A 27532-nucleotide genomic window follows, 5' to 3' on the forward strand; every position below is an offset into this window, starting at 1 on the left:
GGATCCATTCCACAGGTGTGTGGGGTTGTGTCTGCAGCATGTGCATTAATTTCTGCACGCCTCGATGTGATGTATGGGACAGTCACAAGCTCTGCAGCAAATCCCATGTGTGTGAACATACATGAAAGGGGTTATCTCAAGAAGATCTAATACAGGCTGAACCTTATGAGTTGTTGTGGCCACACATAATTGTAAGTGAATATGTTACTATTGAATATAACATTTAGCAGGTTATCGGTCTTCATGGAGATGCTCTTTATTGTTTATCTGGGTATGTAAGCAGTTACTGGGGATGTATTTATAGGAGGGGGACTCAAGGTATTGCAGAGTTCTCCATTTACTTGAATGGGACAGCGCTGCTATACTGGGCATCACTGCTCTTCTCAGTCATGTACGAACAGCTTGTAAGGATAGATTATCAGTTTGGAGTATCTTGATAAACCCTTTACTATTTATCTGTCATCAGAATCAAGTGGTCACAGCTTTATCCTGATGGAAACTTGAAGAAGGAAAAAATGTGGATAGTGCTGGTGAATGAAGAGCAATTCCAGGTATGCACAAGAAGGGTATGTGGTTTTCTTATTGGCAACTCGTTTCAAAGTAACTTACTTCTTCCTAAGGACAAAAAACAGAAACACGTTGAAAATACTAAGAAAACCACATACCCTTCTTGTGTGTACCTGGAATTGCCCTTCATTCACCAGCAGCGTGGGATATACACATTTTTTTTCCTTCAAGTTTGTATCTGATCCTAGGACCCGTGGACCTGCAGCACCTTGGATTACATGCTCTGTAATTGTTGTGAGATCACAACTTAACCAGGTTAGCATAACCTTTCTTTTATTTAAAATTTTAATCAGATACAACCCTATTTCGCTTCCTTTTGTTTCCTGGCACCTCACCCTGATGGAGCAAGACTAAAAGCCAGGTTATGGTTTATATGTCTCCAAGAACTTAATTGGATGGTGCTTCACTTGGGTGTAAGATAAGCAATTGTTACTCCCTTGATAGACTGTCCTGGGTAGCTCAATAGTCACTATTTGTGAAAACCCATTTTCAAAACCTTATTAGTACCTTGTGAGTTAATGTCAGGGGGATCCTCTGTCCAGGTTCTATCTACTAGCTGAAGCAGAAAGCAGCCGCAAAGATGATTTCTCTCTCTGTAGGGTATGTTGCTTCCTTGATTGGAGCCCCATAAGGGTGGATATGTGGCAGCAATCTGCAGCACGTCTGCATCACATGCAGCAAAAAGTTATGGCTCTTAGAAGGGGTGGAAAAATGCAAAACCGGAAAATAGCCATGTCTGGATTGGGTTAAAAGTAGGTCTTTTCTGATGATAGCTTCTCTTTAAGTGGCTTTTGTTATTTTTATGGAATATTCCTTTAACAGGACTTGAGAAATGCAAGGAGACGGTTAGCCAGTGTGTTTAGAAAATAATGGTACCTGTGTTTTTGGACTGTTTTTTCATTGATTTCTGTGAAAGTACTAATAATTGGACCACAAAAAAATGCTACACCCTCACTGACTCCTGGAAATTGTCCTTTAAGCATATGGTGTCTTCAGTAGTACAAGCAGACGAATGTTACGGCTGTGTTTGCTTTCAGCAGGTAAGCTCTGGGTCAGTGTCGGAGAATTCAGACAGTCAGGAACAACTGAGGAATAGCTCCAGCTCCCCATCTTTGTCAGGGACAGATGACTTCATGCCAGGTGCCTCCGGAGAATGGATCCTGAGCACCGGCCAATGCAACTACGCACTATTTGAGGTATCAGGGAGGGACAGAAGCACCTGTAGAAAGCTCAGTATAGCTGTGCCCATACATAGACAATGCAATGGCTGATTTGTACATAACATCAGCAGAAGTATGGCCTAGCTCCTGACATCACCTAATTCTGTATTGTACCACCAGGGGGCTGTGGAGCCCATGCAGATTGATGCTGACCCCCAAGATGACCAACAGAATGTCCCGGATATCAATTACGTGGTGGAAAACCCTACCCTGGTACGTGTATACTCACAACTTGTCCAGCCTTAAAGTGTACCTCCAATTTTGCATAAAAAACCACAATAGTTCTAGTATTGGAGAATAATGCAGACTAATCGGTTTCGCTCATTGGTTTGTGCTGTCTCCTAGGTATCTATCTACAGTGAAGGAGCCAGCGCTGTAGAATCATATTGCCTCCGCATCACTGACCATAGCCGAAGCAAAATCGGCACAGCACGGCGTTTATAAAAATGCTGACTATTCACTCTGCTGCACTTCCACAATTGCCCCTCATGTGGGTTTCTCTGTCTCCTCAGGATCTGGAGCAGTATGCTTCTAGCTACAGTGGCCTCATGCGTATTGAGAGGCTGCAGTTTATTGCAGATCGGTGCCCTCAGCTGCGGGTTGAAGCTCTAAAAATGGCTCTATCATTTGTACAGCGAACTTTTAATGTTGACGTGTATGAGGAGATCCATCGGAAGCTGACGGAGGCATCCAGGTGATTAGGATAAAGATCGTCTGTAGAATCTCCAATCCTCCCTTCTATCTCCCTTATTTTTTCACTTGTCTCTTTTTATAAAATGGTATTCTTCAGTTTTATATTTCTTTTCACTGGTCATAGAAAAAAAGCTCAATCTGTGAGCATCCCCTTGTGTCACCTGCTTCACGACTCCCCTACAGTTTTTGTACACCCCTTTTCTGCCTATTAAATGTATATCCTTTTTATTGTCACTGCCTGCTCTCAATCCACCTGTAGTATTTCCTATCTCTTCAGCACTCACATTGTGTATTTTTACAGGGAACTGCAAAATGCACCGGATGCTTTACCCGAGGGCTCGCTGGACCCTCCTCCACTGGACACTGCCTGGGTGGAGGCAACTCGGAAAAAAGCTCTTCTGAAACTGGAAAAATTGGACACTGATCTGAAGAACTATAAGGGGAATTCCATCAAAGAAAGCATTCGGTACTAGCTAAGTAAAGATAGATATGTGATCTGTGAAGGAGCACATCCTTCAGTTAGGCAGGGACCACACGGTGACTTTGGGCACCACACCGGTGGCTTGGCATAAGATCGCTGTTACGCTACACTACAGCATAATGCAAGTGAATGGGTCACATTGCGGCAAACAACTCACAAAAGAATCTAACTGGTTTCACCTTTTTGTGACTTGCCTGTCGCATTCGCAGAACCTGGGGTCACAATGTGGCTCTTCTCAATTGCATTAAGATGCTATGTATCAGCAGCATATATTCTTATCTGGCCCCGTCACCTGTGTCATGGTCAAGAGTGGCCGTATAAACCCCAGCCTCGGTGTTTGTCTATAATGTAGGCGGTGCAGAAATGAGTAAGGCTTGTATTACTGCTTTCTTGTTGAAACTTTCCTATTTTTCCAGGAGGGGCCATGATGATTTGGGGGATCATTACTTGGATTGTGGTGACCTAAGCAATGCACTGAAATGCTATTCCCGTGCTAGAGACTACTGTACCAGTGCTAAGCACGTCATCAACATGTGCTTGAATGTGATCAAGGTGACAACCTGCCATCATCATACCACTATCTGTGCCATTTACGTTTCCTCTGCATGCTGACATCCTTCCAAGAGCTTGTCTGGCTAGTGTCTTCTATAGCCAGGGTTACAATCTGATCCATTTCTTCTGTTCTCTACGTCTACAGGTCAGCGTGTACCTCCAGAACTGGTCTCACGTCCTCAGCTATGTCAGTAAAGCGGAGTCAACACCAGAAATTGCTGAGGTGAGCCCCTATAGCGGCATACAAACAAGAGTTTGACTATCTCTATATTGTATTAAAGACACTGTCCGTTTTTGCTAAAAAAAAAAAAGTTTAACCTCTATGCATATAAAATTAGAATGAATGAAACACAATTTCCTACTGTTTTTTGCTCACAGCTTCTATGCAGGCTATGTGTCTCTATGGTAACCGACAGTAAACACATTCTGAGTAGTCTGATTCTGCAGTCATATTCCCTTCTACCTGTCCTCTGGCAAACCTATGTTAAGCCAAAGTAGGGAACACGTGGGGAATCATAAGGCTGCAGGATTACTCTGCACACATATCCAAAGTTTGCATCTGAGCTGTAGAAACAATCAATTTTTATTAGGACTTATTGAAAATATTTATTTTGGGCTGTGAAAGCAATTAGATTCCAAAGGTGCACATTGCCTTCAAATGTGTCTTTGCAACTCATAAGGGATGGCATATTGTTAAGTTGTTCCCCAGTGCACAACGCAGGCATAGCAATGCTTCCTCTTAAAGGGAATCTGTCAGAAGGTTTTTGCTACCTCATCTGACAGCAGCCTGATGTAGGCAAAGAGAAGATGATTCCAATGATGTGTCACTTAGATTATTGGGTGCAACCATTCTGACACAATCAGAGCTTTTAGATTTAGCAATACAGCAGAGCTGAGGAAGCTGCCCCCGCCCACACCAGGCTCTGTATATACAATGTCCATAGACAGTGAGGCGTCTATCACAGCAGAGGTGTGCCGAGCTAGCATGTATGTGCTGCTGTGTCCCAGCAATGATAAGCTCCTGGTGCTAAAACAAACACTGTGGGCAAACAAAACCTCAAGCTTGATGAGAGAGATATCCCTGAAATTTGTGTTTTAACCCCTACAGCATGCTGTCTTCAGATTACATAGCAAAACCTGCTGACAGATTCCCTTTTAGACCTCTGTTCATCTGATTGCTTGTACCATACACTGCAATACTTTCACATTGCACTGGGTGTCATAGGAGTATTAGGATAATTGTGGCAGGCTCTTTCAGCAGGCACCTGACTGCCATTGCTACCCACCAGAACCCTATAATCATGTCGCAGGATGGGGCTGATGGGTGACAAAATGTAGTTCTCCAAGGATCTAATCACTTAACTGCGGCTGTTGCATCTAAGCGGTTAAACGACGGAGATCCCAGCATGCGCTGTGTGTGGAGCAGACTTAGCGCTTGTGTTTGCTCTATCCATGTGCATCTGATATGCACGGTATACATACATGGTCGGGTGCGCAAAGTGTTAAATTACCATTTAGTGACTATTCTTGACAGATGCTTTGGCTTTAGGAAATATATCACACACCTAATTTAAATGCAGCTACGTTTTGGGATGTTTAGTACTTTTTAACAAAGGTTATGGGTTGTACTGCGAAGAAAGGGTTAATAGTAAGATGCACTAAAGTCATTGCTGGCTGAATGGAAGCAGGAGTCTGCATTATCATACAGGGAAGCATGATTTCTTTGTCACCAATAAAGATCAATAAGAGTTACATAATCCTTGCAGGCTGACCCACAGATTCTCAGTAATCTCATTCTGAAGCCATCAATACACAGTGTAATACAGCAGCTGGAAGGGAAATGGTGCAAAATTATTAATGAAACCCAATTGCAAAAATGATTTTTTGCCCCATTTACATGCGTTAGGTTTAAAATAAAATAAAGTCCCCATGGATGGACAACCCCTTTAAGTTTAGACTAGGCCAGGCATGTCACTTCTCTGACTCCTGTTTCTTTTGTATTTTTCAGCAACGAGGAGAAAGAGACAGTCAGACTCAGTCTGTGCTAACCAAACTAAAGTGTGCTGCAGGTTAGTATTACCTACATGAAATAAATGGACAGTGCCCCACAACTAAAGACAAAAGAGCACAAAGCTGACACTCCCAGCATTCACCGCTCTTCTGACATGTATTCACCAATCTGATTCTTTGGTGGAATTGTTTCCTTGTTCTGACAGTAGATGAATTAATTATTTAATATGTGTATGAATTGCCAACTCCACAGTAGTGATGGAGAGCTCTGCATTGTGCTTCTCCCATATTATTATGCTTGGAAATATATTCGATAACTTGGTGGTACCATTCACCTTGGCAGTATGAACTATTGAGTTCTCCCATTGACAACAGGAAAGGTAACAACCCATTATCAACTTGTTCATACTTTTCCAGGAGTAGTAAAAGAGGACTAGTCCCTAGTCCATGTCTGCTGTACCAGAGCCGTTCAAACCTCCTCCTAGCTGCTGGCATCCCTGCCTCCTTTTCTGATTAATATGCCCAGCACGTCATCATCGTTACGCCTACTAATCAGAAGAAGCAACGGGGATGCTGGCTGATGGCAATAGGTTCGAAGAGCTCTGGTCTAGCAGCCACAGACTACTGATGTGGCCACTGTTATACAAAGGTTCTGCAAATCTATTACTTGGTGAACACCGGTATTTACTCACAGATGTGCCAAGAGATCTATTAATCATGGACCTTCTACCTTTAACTTGATCCTGGTTTATGTGGACAGTTTGTCCTCTCTTATAACGTCATTAATTAATTCAGGTCCTGCTTTACCAGATACCTGCATTGTGATAAAAGCAGTCATGCTTTGGGGAGTGAAGCATTACACGGTGGTCAAGGAGTATTGCATGGCCTATATGTCTCCTTACTCCAGTTTGGCACTCTCCACAATGAGAAATGTTCCCCCTTGGACCTCCAATCAGAATCCTCTCACCTAGCTAAGTCAGATCTCCTGCTTTTGCACTGAGGCAACACCCCGAAACATGTCTGCAAATGGAGTTTCTGGTTTGGTTTCTTATTTTAAGTCATGTGGCAAGGCTGGTTAATGGGTCGATATTGACTTTTAGGATTGCTGCATCCAATAGGTGGCGCCAGAGATCAAGTCTTCCTCCTTCTGAAGAAGATATTTGTATATTTAAATTCCAAGAGGAGCATTACATGGCCTATAGGTCCCCTTATATTGCTTGACACTGTCCACAAGGAGAAACATTTCTTCTTAGACCCATAGTAGTCAGTACACCCATGTGTAATGCCATGGCCACCAGCAGGCTCCAATGTGAGCTATTTTCTGCTCTGTCTTTTAGCACATGAACCTGATTACGGAACTTAGCTATAAAAAATGGGGGAGCTTTGTCTACCGAGATATTATTGATTATGTATGAGATGAATTTTGGGAATGTTTAGGTAACATTTTAAGAAAATAATGATATAAAAGCGATCCCAGTTGATAGTAATATTATAATAATTGTGGCGCATACCGTTGGAGGACACCTCCAATAACCCTGTTATTTGAGTCCATTGTTGTGAATCTGGGTCTCTGATTGCACTGAGAAATTGTTTCCTTGTTGTGACAGTAGAATTCCTTCTTTAACACTTGTATGAATGCCACAATAATGATGAAAAGCGCTGGACTATGCTAGCTATTGTTCTCGTCTCCTGGCCCTCCTTCTTTTTATCTCTACAAGATAGCGACACTACTTGGCTATCTCATTAAATGCTGCAAATCCTGTCTCTCCAGTACATCTTATCGCTTAGATCTTACCCTCCTGAAGGCTTGAAATGAAATTCTACTTGCAGAATGTGGACTTAGCTGTTGAAGCATGTCTGTTAGTATGGAGCATAAAGAAAGAAAAAGTTTGGTATTGTGTTAGCAAGTTGAAAAAGTTTTATGATAAATTGATGATAGTTCAGAGGCCTGATTCTCTCTCCCCCCACCCCCCCCCCAAACCTCATCCACCCCATCATCTGCCGTCTCTGGATTACTTATATGTTGTAACATGATTGTCATGAACAGCACTACCGCTAACACCAATTTGTCATGAGCACTCGCTCATGATACACGTGCCATGAATGCTACCGTAAAGGGGGGTTCAGCTTCCCACACTCACTCGTCCATCGCAATTAGCTGAGAATAGGCTAAGCGCACCCCAAAGCCAGTTCTCACTCCTACACCATACTTTTCACTGCTACCCTTTTTGATAGGCCAGCGGGACACCTGCACTGGGCCACACAGCTTTCCCAAGCACCTGATAGGTATGCTTCTTGCACACTGGCATTCACAGGGTAACACAACCAAGCTATACTCTCCCTCTCCAGGGTTTGTGGGTACTTTTAAAGCAGCAAGGAACAAACTAAAATTTTAGATTTAATATGTAAAAAAGGACCGTGCTTAAAAAGGTTACAAGAGAGGAAATAATAAAAATACATAAAAGTAAAAACCGTATAAAATAAAAGGGCTAAAATACAGATACGTCTTACGAATTGGATCATTGAGAGATTGTGGAGTAGAACACCGCATGAAATATGGACAGATCTGCAATACTTATTGCTTATCCTGGGGTCTGACACGGATATTCGGTAGATGACATGTTATAAAGGGGTCAACCAGACCCATCATTCCTTCCTCAGCTGTGGTAAGAGGAGTACTGCTGATTAGATTTGATTCTAATCTAGTTTTAGGCCATATTTCTGCTTTTGGTCATATTTTCCTTCTAGAGAAACAATACAGCCATAATCATAATCTTGCCAAACATCCTTCAAGCATGCATGAATATTATATATGCATAATTCAGGGAGCTATTGCGTTCCTGTGGGTTGCCAGCTACCAAACCTTTTGCAACTTTAGCCACAGATCCGAATATGCTCTCCAATCATGGGTATATCCATCGATTGTGTCAAACTCTGAATTTTTTTTTTAGATATTGTGTAGAAATATCGTACTTCCATTGCCGTGTGAGGTCTCTGATATGGAGTTCTACTGTCTGCCTTAGGGGCAAATATCTTCACCTTGCACTGATGAGCACCTCTTTGGTAATGAGGATGTACACAGTCGAAGTTTGCCCTTCCATCAACTGTTAGCTACTTGTTAATTACTATTCGTACACACCCCATGTCTGCTGTCCGTCAAATAACCTGCTTAAATTACCTGCTCACAGCGGAGGGTGAAGGCAGTGATCCAGTGCCCCCAGCCTTTGATCTGTGGAACCCATAACTCCATTTAGGACAATAATGTAAATCCTTACAACTTGAGATGAGCGTTGTTCGACTCGAACTGTTCGCCAATCTCAAATTCGAGCTGTTTTGGGCGGTGTTCGAGCCGTTCGGCGAACACGAACGATTTGAGAGAAATTCGGCTGTTCGAGGTTATGTTCGACAACTGTTCGTGCACCAAAATCATAACTGGATTTTTTCTCAGTAATGATGAAAATTAATGTTAATACGCAGTTTGAGTGTACAGCGGGGTGGGGGGAGGGGCAGGGGATGGATCTCTGCAGGAATAATGAAGATCTCCATTTTTTTTTCTCTTTCCCGCATTTGCAGTGGGGAGGTGCAGTCTGTCAGCCTATCAGCAGCGCACACACGGAGCGAAGTGCTTTTTTTCACACAAGCAAGGGCATGTGTCATTGGCAGTGTATGTCACATGTCCTTGCCCTATAAGACCCAGCCATTTTCCCCGTCGCCACCATTTTCTCACTGCTGCAGCTGCGTGTTAGACGGCACCGCTGTTGCTGTGTGCGCTATACCTTGTTAATTTCAAGCCAATTTTCGCACAAATCTACAGATAGCTTGGGAGTAGGGAATAGTTGTGATTGCAGTCCTTTTAAGGACTAGGTTACAGCATTTCCTACGACTTTTATCAGGCAGGTCTGTGCTCTTAAATAGATAGATTGTGGGAGTAAAGACTAATTGTAATTGCAGTCCTTTTCAGGACTAAGTTACATCAGTTCCTATCAGTTTTTGCCAGGCAGGTCTGTGCCAGTGCTGTGCAAGTTTTTTTCACAGCATTTGGCTGAATCTAGCAAAGCTAATCCTTTTTGGCCTATTGCAGAGTGTGTTAGTCAGTGGAGTAGCCTATCTGTGTTGCAAGATATACCACCTGCGTATAGAATACCAATTTTTTTACTGCACCTAGTGAAGTAAAATCTTTTGGGCATAGCATCATTCTATTAGTCCATCTATACTGACCTCCATCAGGTTGCAAATTGAATATAATTTTTTTCTGCATCTACCTCTGAAAAAATATTTGGGCTTCTAGCTGTGTGTGGGACTTGTTCTATTAGTCCATCTATACTGACCTCCATCAGGTTGCAAATTGAATATAATTTTTTTCTGCATCTAACCCAGCCAATAGTTTTGGCCTAATACCACAGTTTGGCCACTCAGCTCTGCTCGGTTCCCATCCATTGTTTTTTTGTGCAAACAACTCCAGAGTTGTGAATTAGTTAACCACCAAAATGAGTGGAAAAAGGCCTGCTGCTGGTGGAAAGGGGAATAGGCGTGTTGGGAAGGGGAAAAAAGGTTGTGTCCGTGGGGTAGGTGTTAAAGCAACAGTAACATCTGCAGAAGAAAGACCATCTTCCAGCCAAACTAAAATGTCTACTTCTTTTAGCGGACAATGTGATAAGATCCCTTTCTTACGGCCACGCCAATCGCTACAAATTCCAGATGAGGCACAAAAACAGCAGGTGCTTCAACGGATATCAAGTGCTCCTTTAAGTGGGCTCTCCTCCACATCAACTTCAACATCACAAATACTCCAGTCCTCAAAGGTGTCACCCCAATCGCACTTGCTTCCTCACAGCTCCCAAATCTCCAGCTGCCCGTCTGAGTATGGGGTAGAACAGATGGTTGAGTCTGCAGAGCTGTTTACTCATACTATAGCCTGGGAATCAGAGGTCGACTCCAGCCGTTCTGTGAATCCAGACGAGGAAATGATCTGCACTGATGCCCAGAATCTTTATGAGTTGGATCCAGGACCAGACGCAGAAGGTTCTGACCATAATGTAGACCCTCATTCCCAAACTGTAACTCCTGTTGGTGGAGACAATGAGGAAGACGATGATAAGACTCAAATACCTGATTGGAGCGACAACTTTAGTTTTTTGTCAGGGCAGGAACAGGTTGGCTCTGAGGACGACGGGTGTGATAACGCACAGGGTGATGATGATGAGGTTGGAGATCCCACTTACTGTCAACCCACAGTCAGCCAAGAGATGAGGTCAGCAGAGGAGGTGGAGGAAGATGCTAGTGACGACGAGGTCAGGTTGCGCCTTCCTGGACAGACGTAGTACTGGAAGCACGTCAACAACTGCATCCTCAAACACAACTCTGCCTCTCACCACAAGTCGTGGTGGCTCTTCAGGTCGCATGGGTGCTAAGCCTTGCATAGCCTGGGCATTTTTTCAGATCGATAAAGATGACCCAACTCGTGTTATCTGTAACATTTGTCAGCAAAAGCTAAGTAGAGGCCAAAAAATACATAGTTTGAGTACTTCATGCATGAACCGGCACATGGACATGAAGCATAAGTTGCAGTGGGAAGCTCACTGTGCTACAATGCGGCCTAGCCGGCCGGGCCAACCACCGTCTGCCATATCTTGTACATCCGCGGCCTCTTCATCCTCTGTGACTGGGGGGACAGCAGTCACACCTGTTTTGGGGCGCAGACCTGCCACCTCTTTACCCGCAACAGCCAGCGTGATTGGCAGGTCATCATTTTCTTTGGAGGTGGTAACACCAGCTGGTGTTGAGCGCTGTCCGACATCGATGGCACCACCTTTGGATCAAGGCAACCTAACATGTCCGCCTGCATCTTCCTCACAGACCGGCAGTTTGCCGGGGACACCCTTATCAACCCCGTCTAAGCACAATAGCCAGCCCTCGGTCCCTCAGATGTGGACAAGTAAAAGACCATTTCCTCCTAGCCATGAGAAAGCTAAGAGGTTGAATTTCACCATCTGCAAGCTCTTGGCTACAGAAATGCTGCCTTTCCGCCTGGTGGACACAGAGGATTTTCGAGACCTTATGTCCGTCGCAGTGCCCCAGTACCAGATGCCCAGTCGGCACTACTTCTCAAAGAAAGGTGTGCCTGCGCTCCACCAGCATGTCGCACACAACATCACTGCTTCTTTGAGAAACTCTGTGTGTGACAGGGTGCATTTCACCACAGACACTTGGACGAGTAGGCATGGACAGGGGCGTTACATGTCGTTGACTGGGCACTGGGTAACTATGGTGACAGCAGGACAAGGGGCTGCTGTCCAAGTCTTGCCGTCCCCACGAGTTGTGCGTCAATCCTCTTTATGTCATTTTTCCTCCACTGCTTCTGCCTCCTCAACCTCCTCTCGGTCTTCCACCTGCATCCAAAGCCTGTCTGGTCATGCCACAAGCTTTCTAACTGCGCAGAAGGGATCCTGCACACCTCCTTACTATGCTGGCAGTAGGGCTCAACGTCATCAGGCGGTTTTTACTTTGAAATGTCTGGGAAATGTGAGTCACACAGCTGAGGAGTTGTGGTCAGCTCTGGAGAACCAGTTTCATGAATGGTTGTCTCCACTGGACCTGAAACCAGGGAAGGCCGTGTGCGACAATGCTGCAAACCTGGGTGCGGCCCTTCGCCGGGGCAATGTCACACACGTGCCTTGTATGGCTCACGTGTTGAACCTGGTTGTCCAGCAATTTTTAGCCCACTATCCCAGACTAGATGGCCTTCTGCAGAGGGCACGGTCGCTGTGTGCTCACTTCCGCCGTTCGCATCCCGCAGCTCAGCGACTTACATCTCTACAGAAGTCGTTGGGCCTGCCACTTCACCGGCTAAAATGCGATGTGCCTACCCGGTGGAATTCAACTCTGCACATGTTGCAGCGACTGTGGCAGCACCAACAAGCCCTGGTGCAATACGTTCTGACGTATAGCCTGGGTCAACGAGATCCAGGGGTGGGGCAAATCACGCTGGAGGAGTGGTCTCAGATCAGGGACCTATGCACCCTTCTGCACAGTTTTGAAATGGCGACGAAGATGTTTAGTGCTGACGATGCCATTATCAGCATGACTATTCCGGTGATTTACATGCTGGAGCACATGTTAAACAGAATTCGGAGTCAGGTGGTGGCACAAGAGGAGGTGGAGGAAGTAGAGGAGGAGGAGTTGTATGTGGAAGGGCTAACATCTGCAAGGTCCAGACGGTCAGCAGCACCAAGGCGGCAGGCATGTGAGGGTGGGGGAGATGGTTTTACCAGGGCGCATGGTAGCAGCCAAACTAGTGAGGAAGGTGCAGGAGCCCAGGAAGAAGTGGAGGACGAACTGATGGAAGACTCATCAGATGAGGGAGACCTTGATCACATTTCTGTTGTGCGAGGTTGGGGGGAGAGGACAGAGGAAGGAAGCATGATTGTTACCTCGCCACCAACACAACAGGGACTTGGTGCTCCTGGATGCGCAACACACATGAGTGCCTTCTTGCTGCACTACCTGCAACATGACCCTCGAATTGTGAGAATTAGAAATAATCGTGACTACTGGGTTGCCACACTGATAGATCCCCGGTACAAAAGTAAATTTGCAGAAATTATTCCTGCCATAGAAAGGGATGCACGCATGCAGGAGTATCAGCAGAGACTGTTGCAGAATCTTACATGTGCTTTTCCACAAAACACCAGTGGTGCACGTAGTGAATCTCACAGTTCCAACTTGCCAACCGTGGGACCTTCGAGTGTTCAGCACTCAAACCGTAACAGAACCACAGTATCTGCTTGTAACATCAATTTTGCGGAATCATTTCACCACTTTTTTAGCCCATCCTTTGCAAGGCCACAGGAGACAAGAAGTCTGACACATAGTCAACGCCTAGAGACGATGGTACAGGAGTATCTCCAAGTAAACATTGAAGCCATGACTGTGTCACTGGACCCTTGCTCTTTTTGGGCTTCCAATCTGGATAAATGGCCGGAGCTAGCCACTTACGCCTTGGAGATCTTGTCATGCCCCGCAGCCAGCGTTCTGTCTGAACGTGTGTTCAGAGCTGCTGGTGGTGTGCTGACAGATAAGCGCACGCGGCTCTCCACTGATAATGTAGACAGACTCACGTTCATAAAGATGAACAAATCATGGATCCGAAACGACTTTTCTACCCCTGTGTCATCCTGGGGAGAGTGAAAGCTTGATGATTGGTTAAAATCACCTCACCAACCGTTTTAAGCTTTCAAATTACTAATCATGTTTATCTGTATCTTGGCTGGAAAATAATTTGGGCTTTGTAGCAGTGTGCTGTACTGATTCTATTAGGCCATCTATACTAAGCTCCACCAGATTTAAAATTAATAATAATTTTTAGCTGCATCTAGCCCGGAAAATAATTTTGGGGCTCCGAGATGCGCAAGACACATGAGTGCCTTCTTGCTGCACTACCTGCAACATGACCCTCATATTGTCAGAATTCGAAGTAATCCTGACTACTGGGTTGCCACACTCTTAGATCCCCCAAACTTTTCGATCAACCTTTTCATTTTAATAAAGACCAAAAAAATGGTCATTTTTGAAATTATAAGCATTAGCAGGTTATTAGAAACTGAAATCAAACCGTTTTCAACTCAAAACTTTATTCTAGGTGATGTTACATTTTCACATAGGACCCCTTGTTCGAAAGGAGCTTCTGAACTCTCTCGTCCATTGAATGTGTCAGGTTTTGGATGGTTTCTGCTTCAATTGTTTTGCATGAGGACAGAATACCCTCCCAGAGCTGTTGCTTAGATGTGAACTGCCTCCCGCCATCATAGACACTCCTTTTGATGATGCTCCAGAGGTTCTGAATGGGGTAGAGGTCAGGGGAGCATGGGGGTCACACCATAAGTTTGTCCCCTTTTATGCCCATATCAGCCAGAGATGCAGATGTTTTATGTGCAGCATGAGATGGTGCATTATCATGCATAAAAATGATCTTGCTGTGGAATACACGGTGGTTCTTCTTGAACCATGGCCGGAAGTGCTGTTTGAGAAACTCCACATACATTATGGAGTTCATCTTTACCCCTTCAGGGATATTAAAGGGGCCGACAATCTCTCTCCCCATGATTCCAGCCCAAAACATTACTCCACCTCCTCCTTGTTGGCGCTGTAGCCGTGTTTGCGTGGGGTGTCCCATCAACCAGCCATCCTCCACTCCATCCATCTGGACCATCGAGCGCTGCACGGCACTCATCCGTGAACAAAACAGTTTTGAAATCAGTCTTCATGTAATGTTTGGCCCACTGGAGCCGTTTCTGCTTGTGTGAAGTGGATAGAGGAGGTCGACAGGATGGCGTATGCACAGCTGCAAACCTCTGAAGGACCCTGCATCTTGTTGTTCGGGGGACGTTGGAGGCACCAGCAGCTTCAAAAACTTGTCTGCTGCTATGACAAGGCTTTTTTGCCGCTGCTCTTTTAACCTGACGTAATTGCCTGTAGGAAAGAGTCCTCAATTTGCCCTTATCAGCACGCACACGTGTGTACTGTGAATCAGCTACATACTTTTTGATTGCCAAGACACTTCATCCTGATCATCGCACAATGTTGATTGTAGTCATGCCTTGACCTAAACACTCCACAATTTGTTGCTTCTCAGCAGCCGACACATCCTTTTTCTTTCCCATTTTGGCAGAAAATGTAGGCTGCTTAATAATGTGAGACAGCCTTCTTAAGTAGTCTTGCCTTTCATTTTCACACCTGCCAAACTAATTAGCACAGGTGTCTGCAATTGCTTACAGTGATATAAAGAGCCCTGACACACATCACCATCAATGAGTTTAACTGACAAACAAACAAATTCTTCCCTTATCACTCCTAAACACTTTTTGCATAATAATTTGGAACACAGTGTACATGTGCTTTTCCACAAAACACCAGTGGTTCACGTAGTGAATCTTACAGTTCTAACTTGCCAACCGTGGTCTGTATGGAGTTGTTCAATCAAGGGCCCAAAATTAAGATAACATAGATGGGAGAGGTCTCTATGAATAGGAATTCCTAAGTATTTGATACCCTGTGAGGGCCAGGCAAAGGGAAAGTTGGACTGGATGGAATCCTGTATGGATTTGGGGAGGGAGACATCGAGGGCCTCAGACTTCGCTGCATTGATTTTAAAATTTGACCATGTAACAAAGTGATCTATTTCAGCCATAACAGCATGGATGGATATATGTGATTGAGTGATATATACTAGGACATCATCAGCAAATAGAGAGCACTTGTACTCGGTGCCTCCCACCTCAATCCACCTAATATTGGGGTTATGGCGAATTGATGAGAGCAGGTGCTCCGTCACTAGGATGTATAAGAGAGGGGACAGAGGACATCCCTGCCTTGTCCCATTGGTTATTGTGAAAGGTGATGAAAATGTTCTGATGCACCCCCTGGGCCTTGGGACACCCGGAGCCGGACCCTTTTTGGTGGATGCTGGTGGTTGTAGTCTCCGTGGCGGCGACCCGGTTCCGTGGCTCAGGGCGGTCAAACCAGTGGCGGAACTATTTATGTGGTTTTGATGTTTAAATATCCGACTACGCCACCCGTGGATTGCGGTCAGAGTGAACCGCCGCTGCAGGGCAGACCGCTGAGGCTGGTGTTGTGGGTGCAGCAGAGTGTAGCATAACTCCCCACGGGAGGAGTATAGCCTCAGGGCAGTGTATGCGGAGGATGGGGGTGATGGTGCAGGGCAGCAGCAGTAACGACACGGAGTCAGTGATGCAGTCCAGGGCCTTTACTCACAGTTCTTATTATCCAGACCACGTCTGCAGGTAACGGCTGCCCACGTCGTACTGTGCTCACCAGGTGAGGGGCTCAGACAACTCCCAGATAACTTTGGAGCGCTTCACAGGACCCCCTTTGTGTGTCCTTTGTCTGGCCTTTCTTACCAACCCTTCTGTCCGGCTGCCTCGGGCCTCCTCTTGGTAAACTTGGCGCCAGTTTCCCTGACCCTATGTGGTGCCTTCCTAGCGGGTGTAGCGAGGGGCTGCGCCACATAAAATGTCACAGCCTCCGGTTTCTAGCTGAGGGTCGTTTCCTGCCTCCACTAGTTTCGGGGACCAGTCTCCCCCTTTGGCCTGACCCATCCACGAAGGTGGATTCGGGCGTGCGGTTGCGACTCGCCCGTCCGCACCCCTGGGATCCCTTCGTTCCTCGTTCCTGGAGCCTTCTCCGCTCCTCTTCCTTCCTTCTCCCTCTTCCAGGCCTGGGCCTCTGTTACTAGGCCCGCCTCCGGAGCAGAGCTCATGCAGAGCCCCTGCTCCCTGTCACTTCTGCTCAGACTTCTCTGCACTGAACTAAGATGGTGCCCACCTTTTATACTCCCTTCTCAATGCACCCAGGAACTGTTTCCTCCCTGCTCCTGCACTACAGGGTTCCCCTTCCTCAGTGTTCCCTCCCCCCACTCCAGCCAGGGACAGGGACTGTCGTGCCCATCTCAGGGGCATATTGGTCGCCCTGCCCCACGGCAATGTGGTGTAATGCATGCAGGTGTCGGGTCCTGATCCACACTCCATCCTTACCTGAGAGTGAGATATCACACCTCTGGGTGAGGTGCAATACCTCTGTAGCAACCGAGCCCTCAGGGTGCTACAGTTCCATTTATCTTCAGCCTAGGTGACGTATTGCGATACAGGGCCGTGATTTTGGCTATAAAAGGGTCCCCTAGACCCCTACTCCAAGCTTTTTAAGAGAATCATATATGGCGTGCCAGGAGACTCTATGGAATGCTTTCTCAGCATCCAACGAGAGTATCTAATTACAAATTTTTAACTGCATCTAGCCCAGGAAATACTTTGTGCCTAGTAGCAGTGTCTGCTAGTCAGCGGATTATCCCGGTTGTTAAGCAAGCTACACCACCTGTAGTTTGGACACTTAATTTTTTCAAAGGAAATGCTTCGGGACCACGGGATACTCAGTGAAGAGCATCAGGAGGCACCCCAAGGCATAGGGGCTGGGACTGGCAGTAGGATGCCTTGCGGTGGACAGCCGAGCTCGATCCTTATAAAAGCTTTTTAACTGCAGCAGCTTTAGTGGACGCTACTGGAGCTGGAATTACGCGGCTGCTGGCATGAGACTTGCCCTCCAATAGATCCTTGTAAATGGATTTAAAGTGTATTCATTCAAATTAGAGGGACAATTTAAATTAAAAAGCTTAGAGCTGCCTCCACCACAGGGGGGCTCGCTCGACCCACCAGCGGACAGGCACCAGTATTGGGAGAGGGGGGCTGGCCGTCAGGGTCCACTGCGGCTCTGGCACAAACCCGGCGACACGGAGGTGGCACGGGCAGGAGCGGACTGGCCGTGTTGGCTTCTCACTTTTTGGATTTTAGAAGGGCATGACATGCCTATATCTGTGTCTCCCCCTCCTTTTACTCCTCCACCTCTTTTTCTTTTCGCATGACTATATGTACTTGTCACTTTTCCATGTGTTAGTTATGTCTTCTGAGCAGTTTGTCAGCTTTTGGACACCTTTGAAGGTGTTTTCTATGTGTTTCTATGTGTTTTTGTTTGCCTGCCATTGGTTTTAACGGTGTTCGAAGGTGTTCGACGAACACACGGGTGTTCGACGAACCGAACCGAACTCGAACACTACGGGGGTGGCTCAACACTACTTACACCATGTCATACATTTGTATTCTTGGACCCTTTTTTTTGTTGTTTCAGCAACTTTCATATGGTTTATGTTGTGTCCAGGGGTACAAAAATGTTAAGCTACATTCAGAAGAAGTGTAGCAAATTGGTATTGTGCTTTTTTTTTCTTTTTACTCATTGTTAAAATAAAAAATTGGGGTTTAAAACAACATTTTAGCTTAATAAATTGTATTTTTAATTTGCATGGCCCAATATTGAAACATTCTGTGAAACTCCTGGGGATTTAAAATTCTCGTTATACCCCTAGTTTAGACCTGGGCAAACTGTGGCCCGCAGGCCACATCCAGCCCTCTGGTTTTTCCAGTCCGGCCCGCTAACCGAGACAGCTGAAGGCCTGAAACAGTGGCCCACATGCTGCACCATGCCTTCCTTCGTCCGCCATCAACTCTCCGACACAGCCCTCAGGATGCAGACAGCAGTGAATACATTGGCGGAGGACATGGCCACCGGCTCCGTCTTCCACCAATCAGTGTGCCAGTCAGCAGAAGTAATAATGTCATTTTGTCGTGCTGCTGCTGAGACTGTGCACAGGAGACAGGAGCAGAGCACCGGGGGGAATGGGAACGAGGTGAGTATGTTGTGTTTTTTTTTTTTTTTTTTTTTTTTCCATTTGTATGGGATATTTGTATATATGTAGGAGGCTATGTGGGGCTCACACTGTATATATGGGGCTATGTGGGGGGGGGGCTCACGCTGTGTATAGTAGACTGGGTGGCTCATACTGTATATAGGAGGTTTTGTGGGTAGCTCACACTGTATATATGGAGGCTATGCGGGGAGCTCACACTATATATAGTAAGCTATGTGGAGCTCACACCTTATTTAAAGGCTATGTGGGGCTCACACTGTATATATGGAGGCTACGTGGGGGGGGCTCATACTGTATATATGAGGTTTTGTGGGCAGCTCACACTGTACATAGGAGGCTGTGTGGGGAGCTCAAAATGTATATAGGAAGCTATGTGGGGAGCTCACCCTGTATATACGGAGGCTATGCTTGGAGCTCACCCTGTATATACGGAGGCTATGCTTGGAGCTCACGCTGTATATACGGAGGCTATGCGGGGGGCTCACGCTGTATATACGGAGGCTATGTGGGGGGCTCACGCTGTATATACGGAGGCTATGTGGGGGGCTCACGCTGTATATACGGAGGCTATGTGGGGGGCTCACGCTGTATATACGGAGGCTATGTGGGGGGCTCACGCTGTATATACGGAGGCTATGTGGGGGGCTCACGCTGTATATACGGAGGCTATGTGGGGGGCTCACGCTGTATATACGGAGGCTATGTGGGGGGCTCACGCTGTATATACGGAGGCTATGTGGGGGGCTCACGCTGTATATACGGAGGCTATGTGGGGGGCTCACGCTGTATATACGGAGGCTATGTGGGGGGCTCACGCTGTATATACGGAGGCTATGTGGGGGGCTCACGCTGTATATACGGAGGCTATGTGGGGGGCTCACGCTGTATATACGGAGGCTATGTGGGGGGCTCACGCTGTATATACGGAGGCTATGTGGGGGGCTCACGCTGTATATACGGAGGCTATGTGGGGGGCTCACGCTGTATATACGGAGGCTATGTGGGGGGCTCACGCTGTATATACGGAGGCTATGTGGGGGGCTCACGCTGTATATACGGAGGCTATGTGGGGGGCTCACGCTGTATATACGGAGGCTATGTGGGGGGCTCACGCTGTATATACGGAGGCTATGTGGGGGGCTCACGCTGTATATACGGAGGCTATGTGGGGGGCTCACGCTGTATATACGGAGGCTATGTGGGGGGCTCACGCTGTATATACGGAGGCTATGTGGGGGGCTCACGCTGTATATACGGAGGCTATGTGGGGGGCTCACGCTGTATATACGGAGGCTATGTGGGGGGCTCACGCTGTATATACGGAGGCTATGTGGGGGGCTCACGCTGTATATACGGAGGCTATGTGGGGGGCTCACGCTGTATATACGGAGGCTATGTGGGGGGCTCACGCTGTATATACGGAGGCTATGTGGGGGGCTCACGCTGTATATACGGAGGCTATGTGGGGAGCTCACCCTGTATATATGGAGGCTATGCGGGGAGCACACGCTGTATATACGGAGGCTATGCGGGGGGCTCACGCTGTATATACGGAGGCTATGCGGGGGGCTCACCCTGTATATACGGAGGCTATGCGGGGGGCTCACGCTGTATATACGGAGGCTATGTGGGGAGCTCACCCTGTATATATGGAGGCTATGCGGGGAGCACACGCTGTATATACGGAGGCTATGCGGGGGGCTCACGCTGTATATACGGAGGCTATGCGGGGGGCTCACCCTGTATATATGGAGGCTATGCGGGGGGCTCACCCTGTATATACGGAGGCTATGTGGGGAGCTCACCCTGTATATACGGAGGCTATGTGGGGGGCTCACCCTGTATATGCGGAGGCTATGTGGGGGGCTCACCCTGTATATGCGGAGGCTATGCGGGGGGCTCACCCTGTATATACGGAGGCTATGCGGGGGGCTCACGCTGTATATACGGAGGCTATGCGGGGGGCTCACGCTGTATATACGGAGGCTATGCGGGGGGCTCACGCTGTATATACGGAAGCTATGCGGGGGTGCTAACGCTGTATATACGGAGGCTATGCGGGGGGGCTAACGCTGTATATAGTGAGTCTTTGTGAGGCTTCTTACTCCCCTTAAGTAGTCCAATACGAATATTGAAATCCTTGGCCTCTATGCACCATCACCAGTGTAGATGTGCTGTCTGGCAGCAGCATATATTGTTAATATATCGTTAGCAGAGGCTGCTGTGATTCCTTGTGGCAGCCGACCACAGTGGACATTGTTATTTCTCAATCAGGAGAGTAGGTTGTCCTGCATTTCTAGACACCAAAGAAACTTGATAACATTTCCTGTTTTTTCAGGGTTGGCGGAGCTCGCAGCTCGAAAATATAAGCAAGCAGCAAAATGCTTTCTACTGGCATCGTTTGATCATTGTGACTTTCCAGAGGTAAGTTCACATAGCAGTTTATGGGACTGTCAGAATATCTTCACCTCAATTTCACCTTATTTTGCTTTTTCCTCTTCCTTTCCGCAGCTTCTTTCCTCTAGTAATGTTGCAGTCTATGGTGGTCTCTGTGCCCTGGCCACTTTTGACCGTCAAGAGCTCCAAAGGAATGTCATCTCTAGCAGGTGACCATTTGAGGTTTATGAAGTGTGGGATGGGTGCATATCCTCATTATGGAGCTAAATAATACCATTTTGTTCTTTTGTAGTTCTTTCAAACTGTTCCTGGAGCTGGAGCCTCAAGTCCGTGATATAATCTTCAAATTCTATGAGTCCAAGTATGCATCCTGTCTAAAGATGTTGGATGAAATGAAGGTGAGTGGAGGACAAGCTTTTATTGTGTGGTTTTGCGTCCTATCAGTAGGATGAGCCCTCCTAAGCCGTCTATATGGGCATGTAGGTCATAGAAAGTTAGATGAAAGGATGCTGTCTGCGAATACAATGTTTTATTCCAGAGATGTCCCAAAAAATGTTTTCTTAATATGTAGATGAGCCGCTAAGATCTCTGGGCCGGACACATATATCTCTGATAATCTGCTTCCAGAGATCATTTTAAATTAAAGGGGGCATTACCAGTGTGGGCCATGTAATGACTGACAGTCTGCTCTCCTGATCTACATGTCTTACATTGGTAATACCCCCATTCATTTAAAATAAGCTCTGGAGGCAGATTCTCAGGGAGATCTGTGTCCAGCCCATAGATCTTGGTTCATTTACATATTGAGAAAAATATTGATTTCTCTGAAATAAGACATCAGATCACAGATATCAAGGTATCATTTTATTCAGCTTTCTATGACCTACATGTCCATATAGACAGGTTAGGAGGGTTCATTCTACTGACAGATTCCCCTAAACACTATTAAAGATAAGGTCTGAAATCAAGTGTACTAGGTATTGTCATCTACCACCTTGACAACATAGACTGAGTATGTGCCATACAAGCCTACTAGGTGGTTTTCACCTTTTTATGACCCTGTTCACCAGCACCTGTAGTACCTGTCAGTGAGGGGGTATTCTGTTTATTACCTCTTTAACTGAACTAAACACGTTACATGCAGGAGTTACAGTATGTTGCATATTGTCAATTTATACCTGTGAATTATTTCCCATCAGGATAACCTGCTTCTGGACATGTATCTCGCTCCTCACGTCCGCACACTATATACTCAGATCCGCAACCGTGCTCTTATACAGGTATCTATCATGTTCTCTTCTGGATTTCATGTCCTCTACACAAGTTGATTGCTATTCTGATGCTCTCTGCTGGGTTTCCGCTGCCTGCTGCTCCTCATGTTACTTCTGCTGCTGCCTGCTGTGTCTGCTCCATGCTATGTTTCATTCAGATCACCTGCTGTTACTTTGTATTTCTCTTCCTGTCATCCTATTTCTGCCCTACGGTAGGCATTATTTCATGTCTGTGCTTTGCTCATCAGGGATTCAATTTAAGCAAAGACTGTTATCACTGCTATATTTAGTTTCAAAGTCACTTTATCGTCAGTTATATTTTTACTTTAATAAGTACATATAAAAAAACTCCTCAACACTGACACTGCAATAGCAAGAAGGAAAAATTGTGGAATTATGGACACAGGATGGATAGACATGTTAATGATATGCAAATGATGAAAATATGGAAACAACATTTTCAAAACATAACAATTTATTCAGCATTGAGTATGACCACCGCACACAGAAATTCCTGCACTTACATGTCTAGGCTGCTATCAATGAGGTTATTGATGGTTGTCTGAGAAATGTGCCTCCACACCATGTGCACTTGGGCATGTAAATCAAGATCCACTGCTGGCAGATCTCTTTCCAATTGGTGACCAATAAAGTCCCAGATGTGCTCAATGGGAGACAAGTCCAGAGACATGTAGACCACACAGGCTGCTCACAGCAGCACGAGCAACATGAGGCCTGGTGTTGTCATGTTGAAGACTAGAGGGGGTCTGGCTACCATACATTATGCCACCCCACACCATAATCCAAGGCGTAGGACCGGAGTCACATTTCCTTATGATGGCCTCTTTATGCCATTATATTTTTAGCATTTATACAGGTCTGCTCCTAAAGTAGCTGAAGATTTAGGATAATGGACATGGTGCCTGATAGTGTTAAATGGGTATTCCCATTTTAGTTATTTATGGCAGATCGCTAGGATATACCATAATGTAATGATCACTTGCAGACTACCTATGGAACTCCCAGGGAACCTGGAAAAGGAAGGGCCACAATGCAGCTGCACTGCGTCCCCTTCACAGATCTACCTTCTGTACTGTGGCAGTACGTCACTGCCCCACTGCAGCTTGGCTTTGTGCGAGTGTGGCGAGCTCCATGTAGAGCTCGGTGGCAGAGAGTGGTGCTGTGCAGAATAAAACTGTGAAGCAGCACTGTCATTCTTGAGTCCCAGACATGGCACAGTGATAATTAAGTAACATCACTAACTGGGATGGGGATACTTCTTTAAACAAAGGGACTTTTGTGTATCCAGTGACACAATTATTGGTTGCTTTGGCAATCAAATGGTTAACCGAGGTCCACAGGGCTTTCATAATCAGGCTATGCTTATGGATTATCGGCTATGACCCTAATGTGAATAGATTAAAATATGAACAGTGCAAAGCAAAACACTACCAAATTCAGTATAAAATCCGTGATGATTTGGTAGTTCCTTACACTCCATTCAGAAACTACAGAAATAATACACAGCTGACCAAGAAATGCTTGTCTTTATTGTATACATTAGATCCACCTGACCATACAAGTGTAATCCCAGCCAGGGCTGTGGAGTCAGTAAGCCAAACCTCCGACTCCTCAATTTCCATGACTCCGACTCCCTCATACATGGCCCATGTTTAAGTGATAAATTTACTGTAGCACAGATTCATCTCAGCTAAAAGTCTAGACCCTTAGATCAGGAATAGGACAGACATTTATAGGATATTTCATAACTTTCCCAAATTCTTATGACAAAATATTCCCCACAAACTGCACTGGACTACTGTACCCAATTTATTATATATTTTAGGAGTCGGTCCATTTTATACCGACTCCACCAAAATGGGCTCCGACTCCACAGCCCTGAATTCCCAGCCCACGCCTAGAGCATGATACACGATAATTCACATACAGGGACTCCCAGGCCGGCTTCTTCTGTATGGATTCCTACAGTAAGTATATTCACTAATGGAGAGCTGCTATTATTTTTTTTATTATTATTTTCTAGAACCGAGAGTAGTCTGTGGAAATTTGTTTTTATATCTCAATTTATTGGCAGGCGACTGAGGGCTCATGTTCTGCAGGAGCGTTACTAACTGCTAATCTCACATTGGGTGGGAGGGTACATAGAGCTTTCATACAATGTTTCCGAAAATCCTGGACCATTGCCATAACTTGTCATTGGGGGTGCTCCCCTTGTAATAACACATTACCTGCATGGAAGAGAAAAAGGTCTCGGGCTACTGTAACTAGGTGCCATGTTATAAATGGGGTTTGGCTGGAAGTTGGTCGTGCCAGGTCTGAGCACACGACCTTAGGATGAAGCACATTATATTGATTATTTTTTGTTAGGCGTTTTCAAACTTTGCCATTGCTGTGACAGTGTACTTTAAAAGGGAAGAAGCTAGATAGATTAATAATATCAGATTATTCCTTCATTATATTGCAATGCAGAATTTCCTGCCCTCCATATTTCTATGATGGTGGATCTTGTGTGTTGTACCCCCATAGTTGTATCCTCACTTCTGTTTGTGCCTGCATTGTGTAGTGTACAAGGGAGACACTCCATTTAGGTAGGTGCATGCACACGACAGCCAGCATGTCGAGTATCGGGAGCGAATTTTCCTGAGTGGGAACTTAAAAAAAAAAAACAAAAAAAAACAGATTTTTACGATCACACCTGCCTGGGGCCATCATAAATTAACGTGAGTGTATTCTGTGAGCAATACAACAATACTTAATCTGCCAGTCCTGTGCTTACATTGCCGTATGCCTTCCATGCAGGTTCCTGTAGAGCCGCATGTACTACGTGACTATTGTGATGTACTACAGTACACTATAAATGTACCTGCTGACTGTTTCCTTGTATATCTCTCAGTATTTCAGCCCATATGTATCAGCAGACATGTATAAAATGGCCACTGCATTTAATACCACGGTGTCTTTGCTTGAGGACGAACTGACTCAACTCATCCTTGAAGGGTTAATAAATGCTCGCATCGATTCTCATAGCAAGGTACGGGCCTCTGCAACTTTTCAGAACATTTTCAGGGTCTCAAACCATGATCCTTATTATGTTGCCTATTTACTTACAGATCTTATATGCACGAGACGTGGACCAGCGCAGCACCACATTTGAGAAGTCATTACAAATGGGGAGAGAGTTTCAGAGAAGAGCCAAAGCAATGATCCTACGAGCTGCTGTCCTGCGTAACCAGATACATGTCAAGGTACGCTGGTCTGAAAATGTAAGACTAAATAGGACTCAAAAAAAGGTGCACCTGGGCAAGAAAGCTGGTGGCCTACTAGTCCCAGCTCTGTCCTTTTGGTAGTGGTAATACTTGATATTGCAGCTCAGTGCCATTTAACCAGCAGAAATGCAGGGAATCAGATGCCGACCCATCTGACATTCACTGCCTTTCCTTAGTACCGGAAATCAATCCCCTTTAACATGTGCTTCAGTGACCCTGCTACAGTTCCTTTGTTAGCCATAATGTCTAAGGTAGACAGTACATGGACGCCAAGTGATGAGAACTTCTAATTTGTCTCTGACATGTCAGAAGTTCTTTGAAACTAGATGTATACTTGAAGATTTTTTTTTTTTTTATCTTTATCACTAAATTGAAATTCAGTGAGCCATAAGGGAATTACATATTGTGAGCACAGGACCACTAAAGCCAGTGATCCTGTGCATTTGTCACATGAATGTACAGCATTTTATTGGTTCTGGAAAAGTAAAGAAAATTAATGAGGTGCAGGAGTAGTAGTTTTATATATATTTTTTTTTTTTTGTATAAAGTTTTATAACATTTCCAGCACCAGTTTAAGTTCTTCAGTTCTCAGACAACCCTTCTTTGGGGTTTATTCACATATAGCAGAATTGTTGCTGAAATGTCTGCTCTCTTTCATAAATCCACTAACAGTGACACAAAATCTGCCATGTGTGAACCTCAGTGTTTCATTTGTGTTTGCATGAGATGCCTTTATTTGTAGTCCTTTATCACCCATTTACTAGGCTTTGATCTCTCTCCATTTAGTCACCTCCCAGGGAAGGAAGCCAAGGAGAACTGACGCCAGCTAACAGTCAATCCCGGCTCAGCACCAACATGTGAGCACTGCGCGCTCCTGCACTCCTGGCCCTGCCGTCTGCACAGAACCATGCAGGGCGATCAGATCATACTGCAGAGACATTACCACCTGCTTACGTTACCTTCCCATAGGCTGCCTCAGCTATGTTTGTGTGAGAGCTTGTCAGGAGCTGCAGGGTTTCTCTCAATGGTCTCAGTTTACTGGACATGATCGCCTTGCTCTCTCCAGTGGAATTAGGAGTAGTGATGTGACGCTGATTCTCTATCTGGATGCTTTCCAGGTAGTGGCTGCACCGAGGCAGAACATAAGTAATTGTGATGTAGGTGGTGGGGAACCGTTCCATTATCATCTTCTTTTCAGCAGATTGTGTGTTAGACACTACCATGTTCTCAGGTCCTCGCTCCCCCTCACCTCTTCGCTGGTTCTGATTTACGTTCTGCCTGTCTGAACCAGGCTGCCCCTTCCGTAGCGCCAGAGACACGGCTACCAATTCACTCTACAGACAAGATGCTGGCTCTTCCCATTTTTTCTTTGTGAAGACGGGACATATGACTGCATTATTATCCCATAAGAAAAACTCATTTGCCTCCTTATAAAGCATTGCAAGTTCCATGTTTCTTGTTTCTTCTGGTTTGGAATTAAACATGTTCCTGTTTTTGCGTTTTGTCTCACTGTGACCTGTTTTACTTCTACAGTATTATTAATTTAAAGAAGCACTGCAGCATTTATTTGCACATATTATGATTACTCACTATCAATATTTTTTGCTGTTTAAAATTATTTAATCTCGCCTCATTTACATCTATATATTTTCCCCCTTTAGTATAGGAGGTTGGGAGTTGGTGACAACCAGTCTAGTCAGTCCTTGACATCACCAGTCATCAAATCCCTTCTGGCAGCTCTCAGATGCCAAACCCATCCCCATTCAGCTTCACCTTTTGTAGTC

At 45.6% G+C, this 27532-nt stretch overlaps 1 protein-coding gene across 2 annotated transcripts in view; it reads left to right on the forward strand.

The window, feature by feature from the left end:
• GPS1 (G protein pathway suppressor 1) overlaps positions 1-27245 on the forward strand; it is a 31004-nt gene extending 3759 nt beyond the window's left edge. The window contains exons 2-15 of one of the 2 annotated variants that reach the window (XM_073684149.1): positions 1605-1763; positions 1908-2000; positions 2300-2481; positions 2782-2946; positions 3378-3513; positions 3659-3736; positions 5522-5582; positions 21132-21217; positions 21305-21399; positions 21483-21588; positions 22390-22470; positions 25376-25513; positions 25593-25727; positions 26535-27245. In XM_073684149.1, coding sequence (XP_073540250.1) covers positions 1605-1763; positions 1908-2000; positions 2300-2481; positions 2782-2946; positions 3378-3513; positions 3659-3736; positions 5522-5582; positions 21132-21217; positions 21305-21399; positions 21483-21588; positions 22390-22470; positions 25376-25513; positions 25593-25727; positions 26535-26609 — 1590 coding nt within the window. In that variant the 3' untranslated portion in view covers positions 26610-27245. The remainder of the gene's footprint in view (positions 1-1604; positions 1764-1907; positions 2001-2299; positions 2482-2781; positions 2947-3377; positions 3514-3658; positions 3737-5521; positions 5583-21131; positions 21218-21304; positions 21400-21482; positions 21589-22389; positions 22471-25375; positions 25514-25592; positions 25728-26534) is intronic. The other variant, XM_073684151.1, reaches the window with a different exon arrangement.
• The last annotated feature ends 287 nt before the right edge of the window (positions 27246-27532 follow it).

The sequence above is a fragment of the Phyllobates terribilis genome, unplaced genomic scaffold (genome assembly GCF_046119375.1).
Source record: "Phyllobates terribilis strain yellow unplaced genomic scaffold, ASM4611937v1 Scaffold_5__5_contigs__length_657084704, whole genome shotgun sequence".
Classification (NCBI taxonomy): Eukaryota; Metazoa; Chordata; class Amphibia; order Anura; family Dendrobatidae; genus Phyllobates; species Phyllobates terribilis.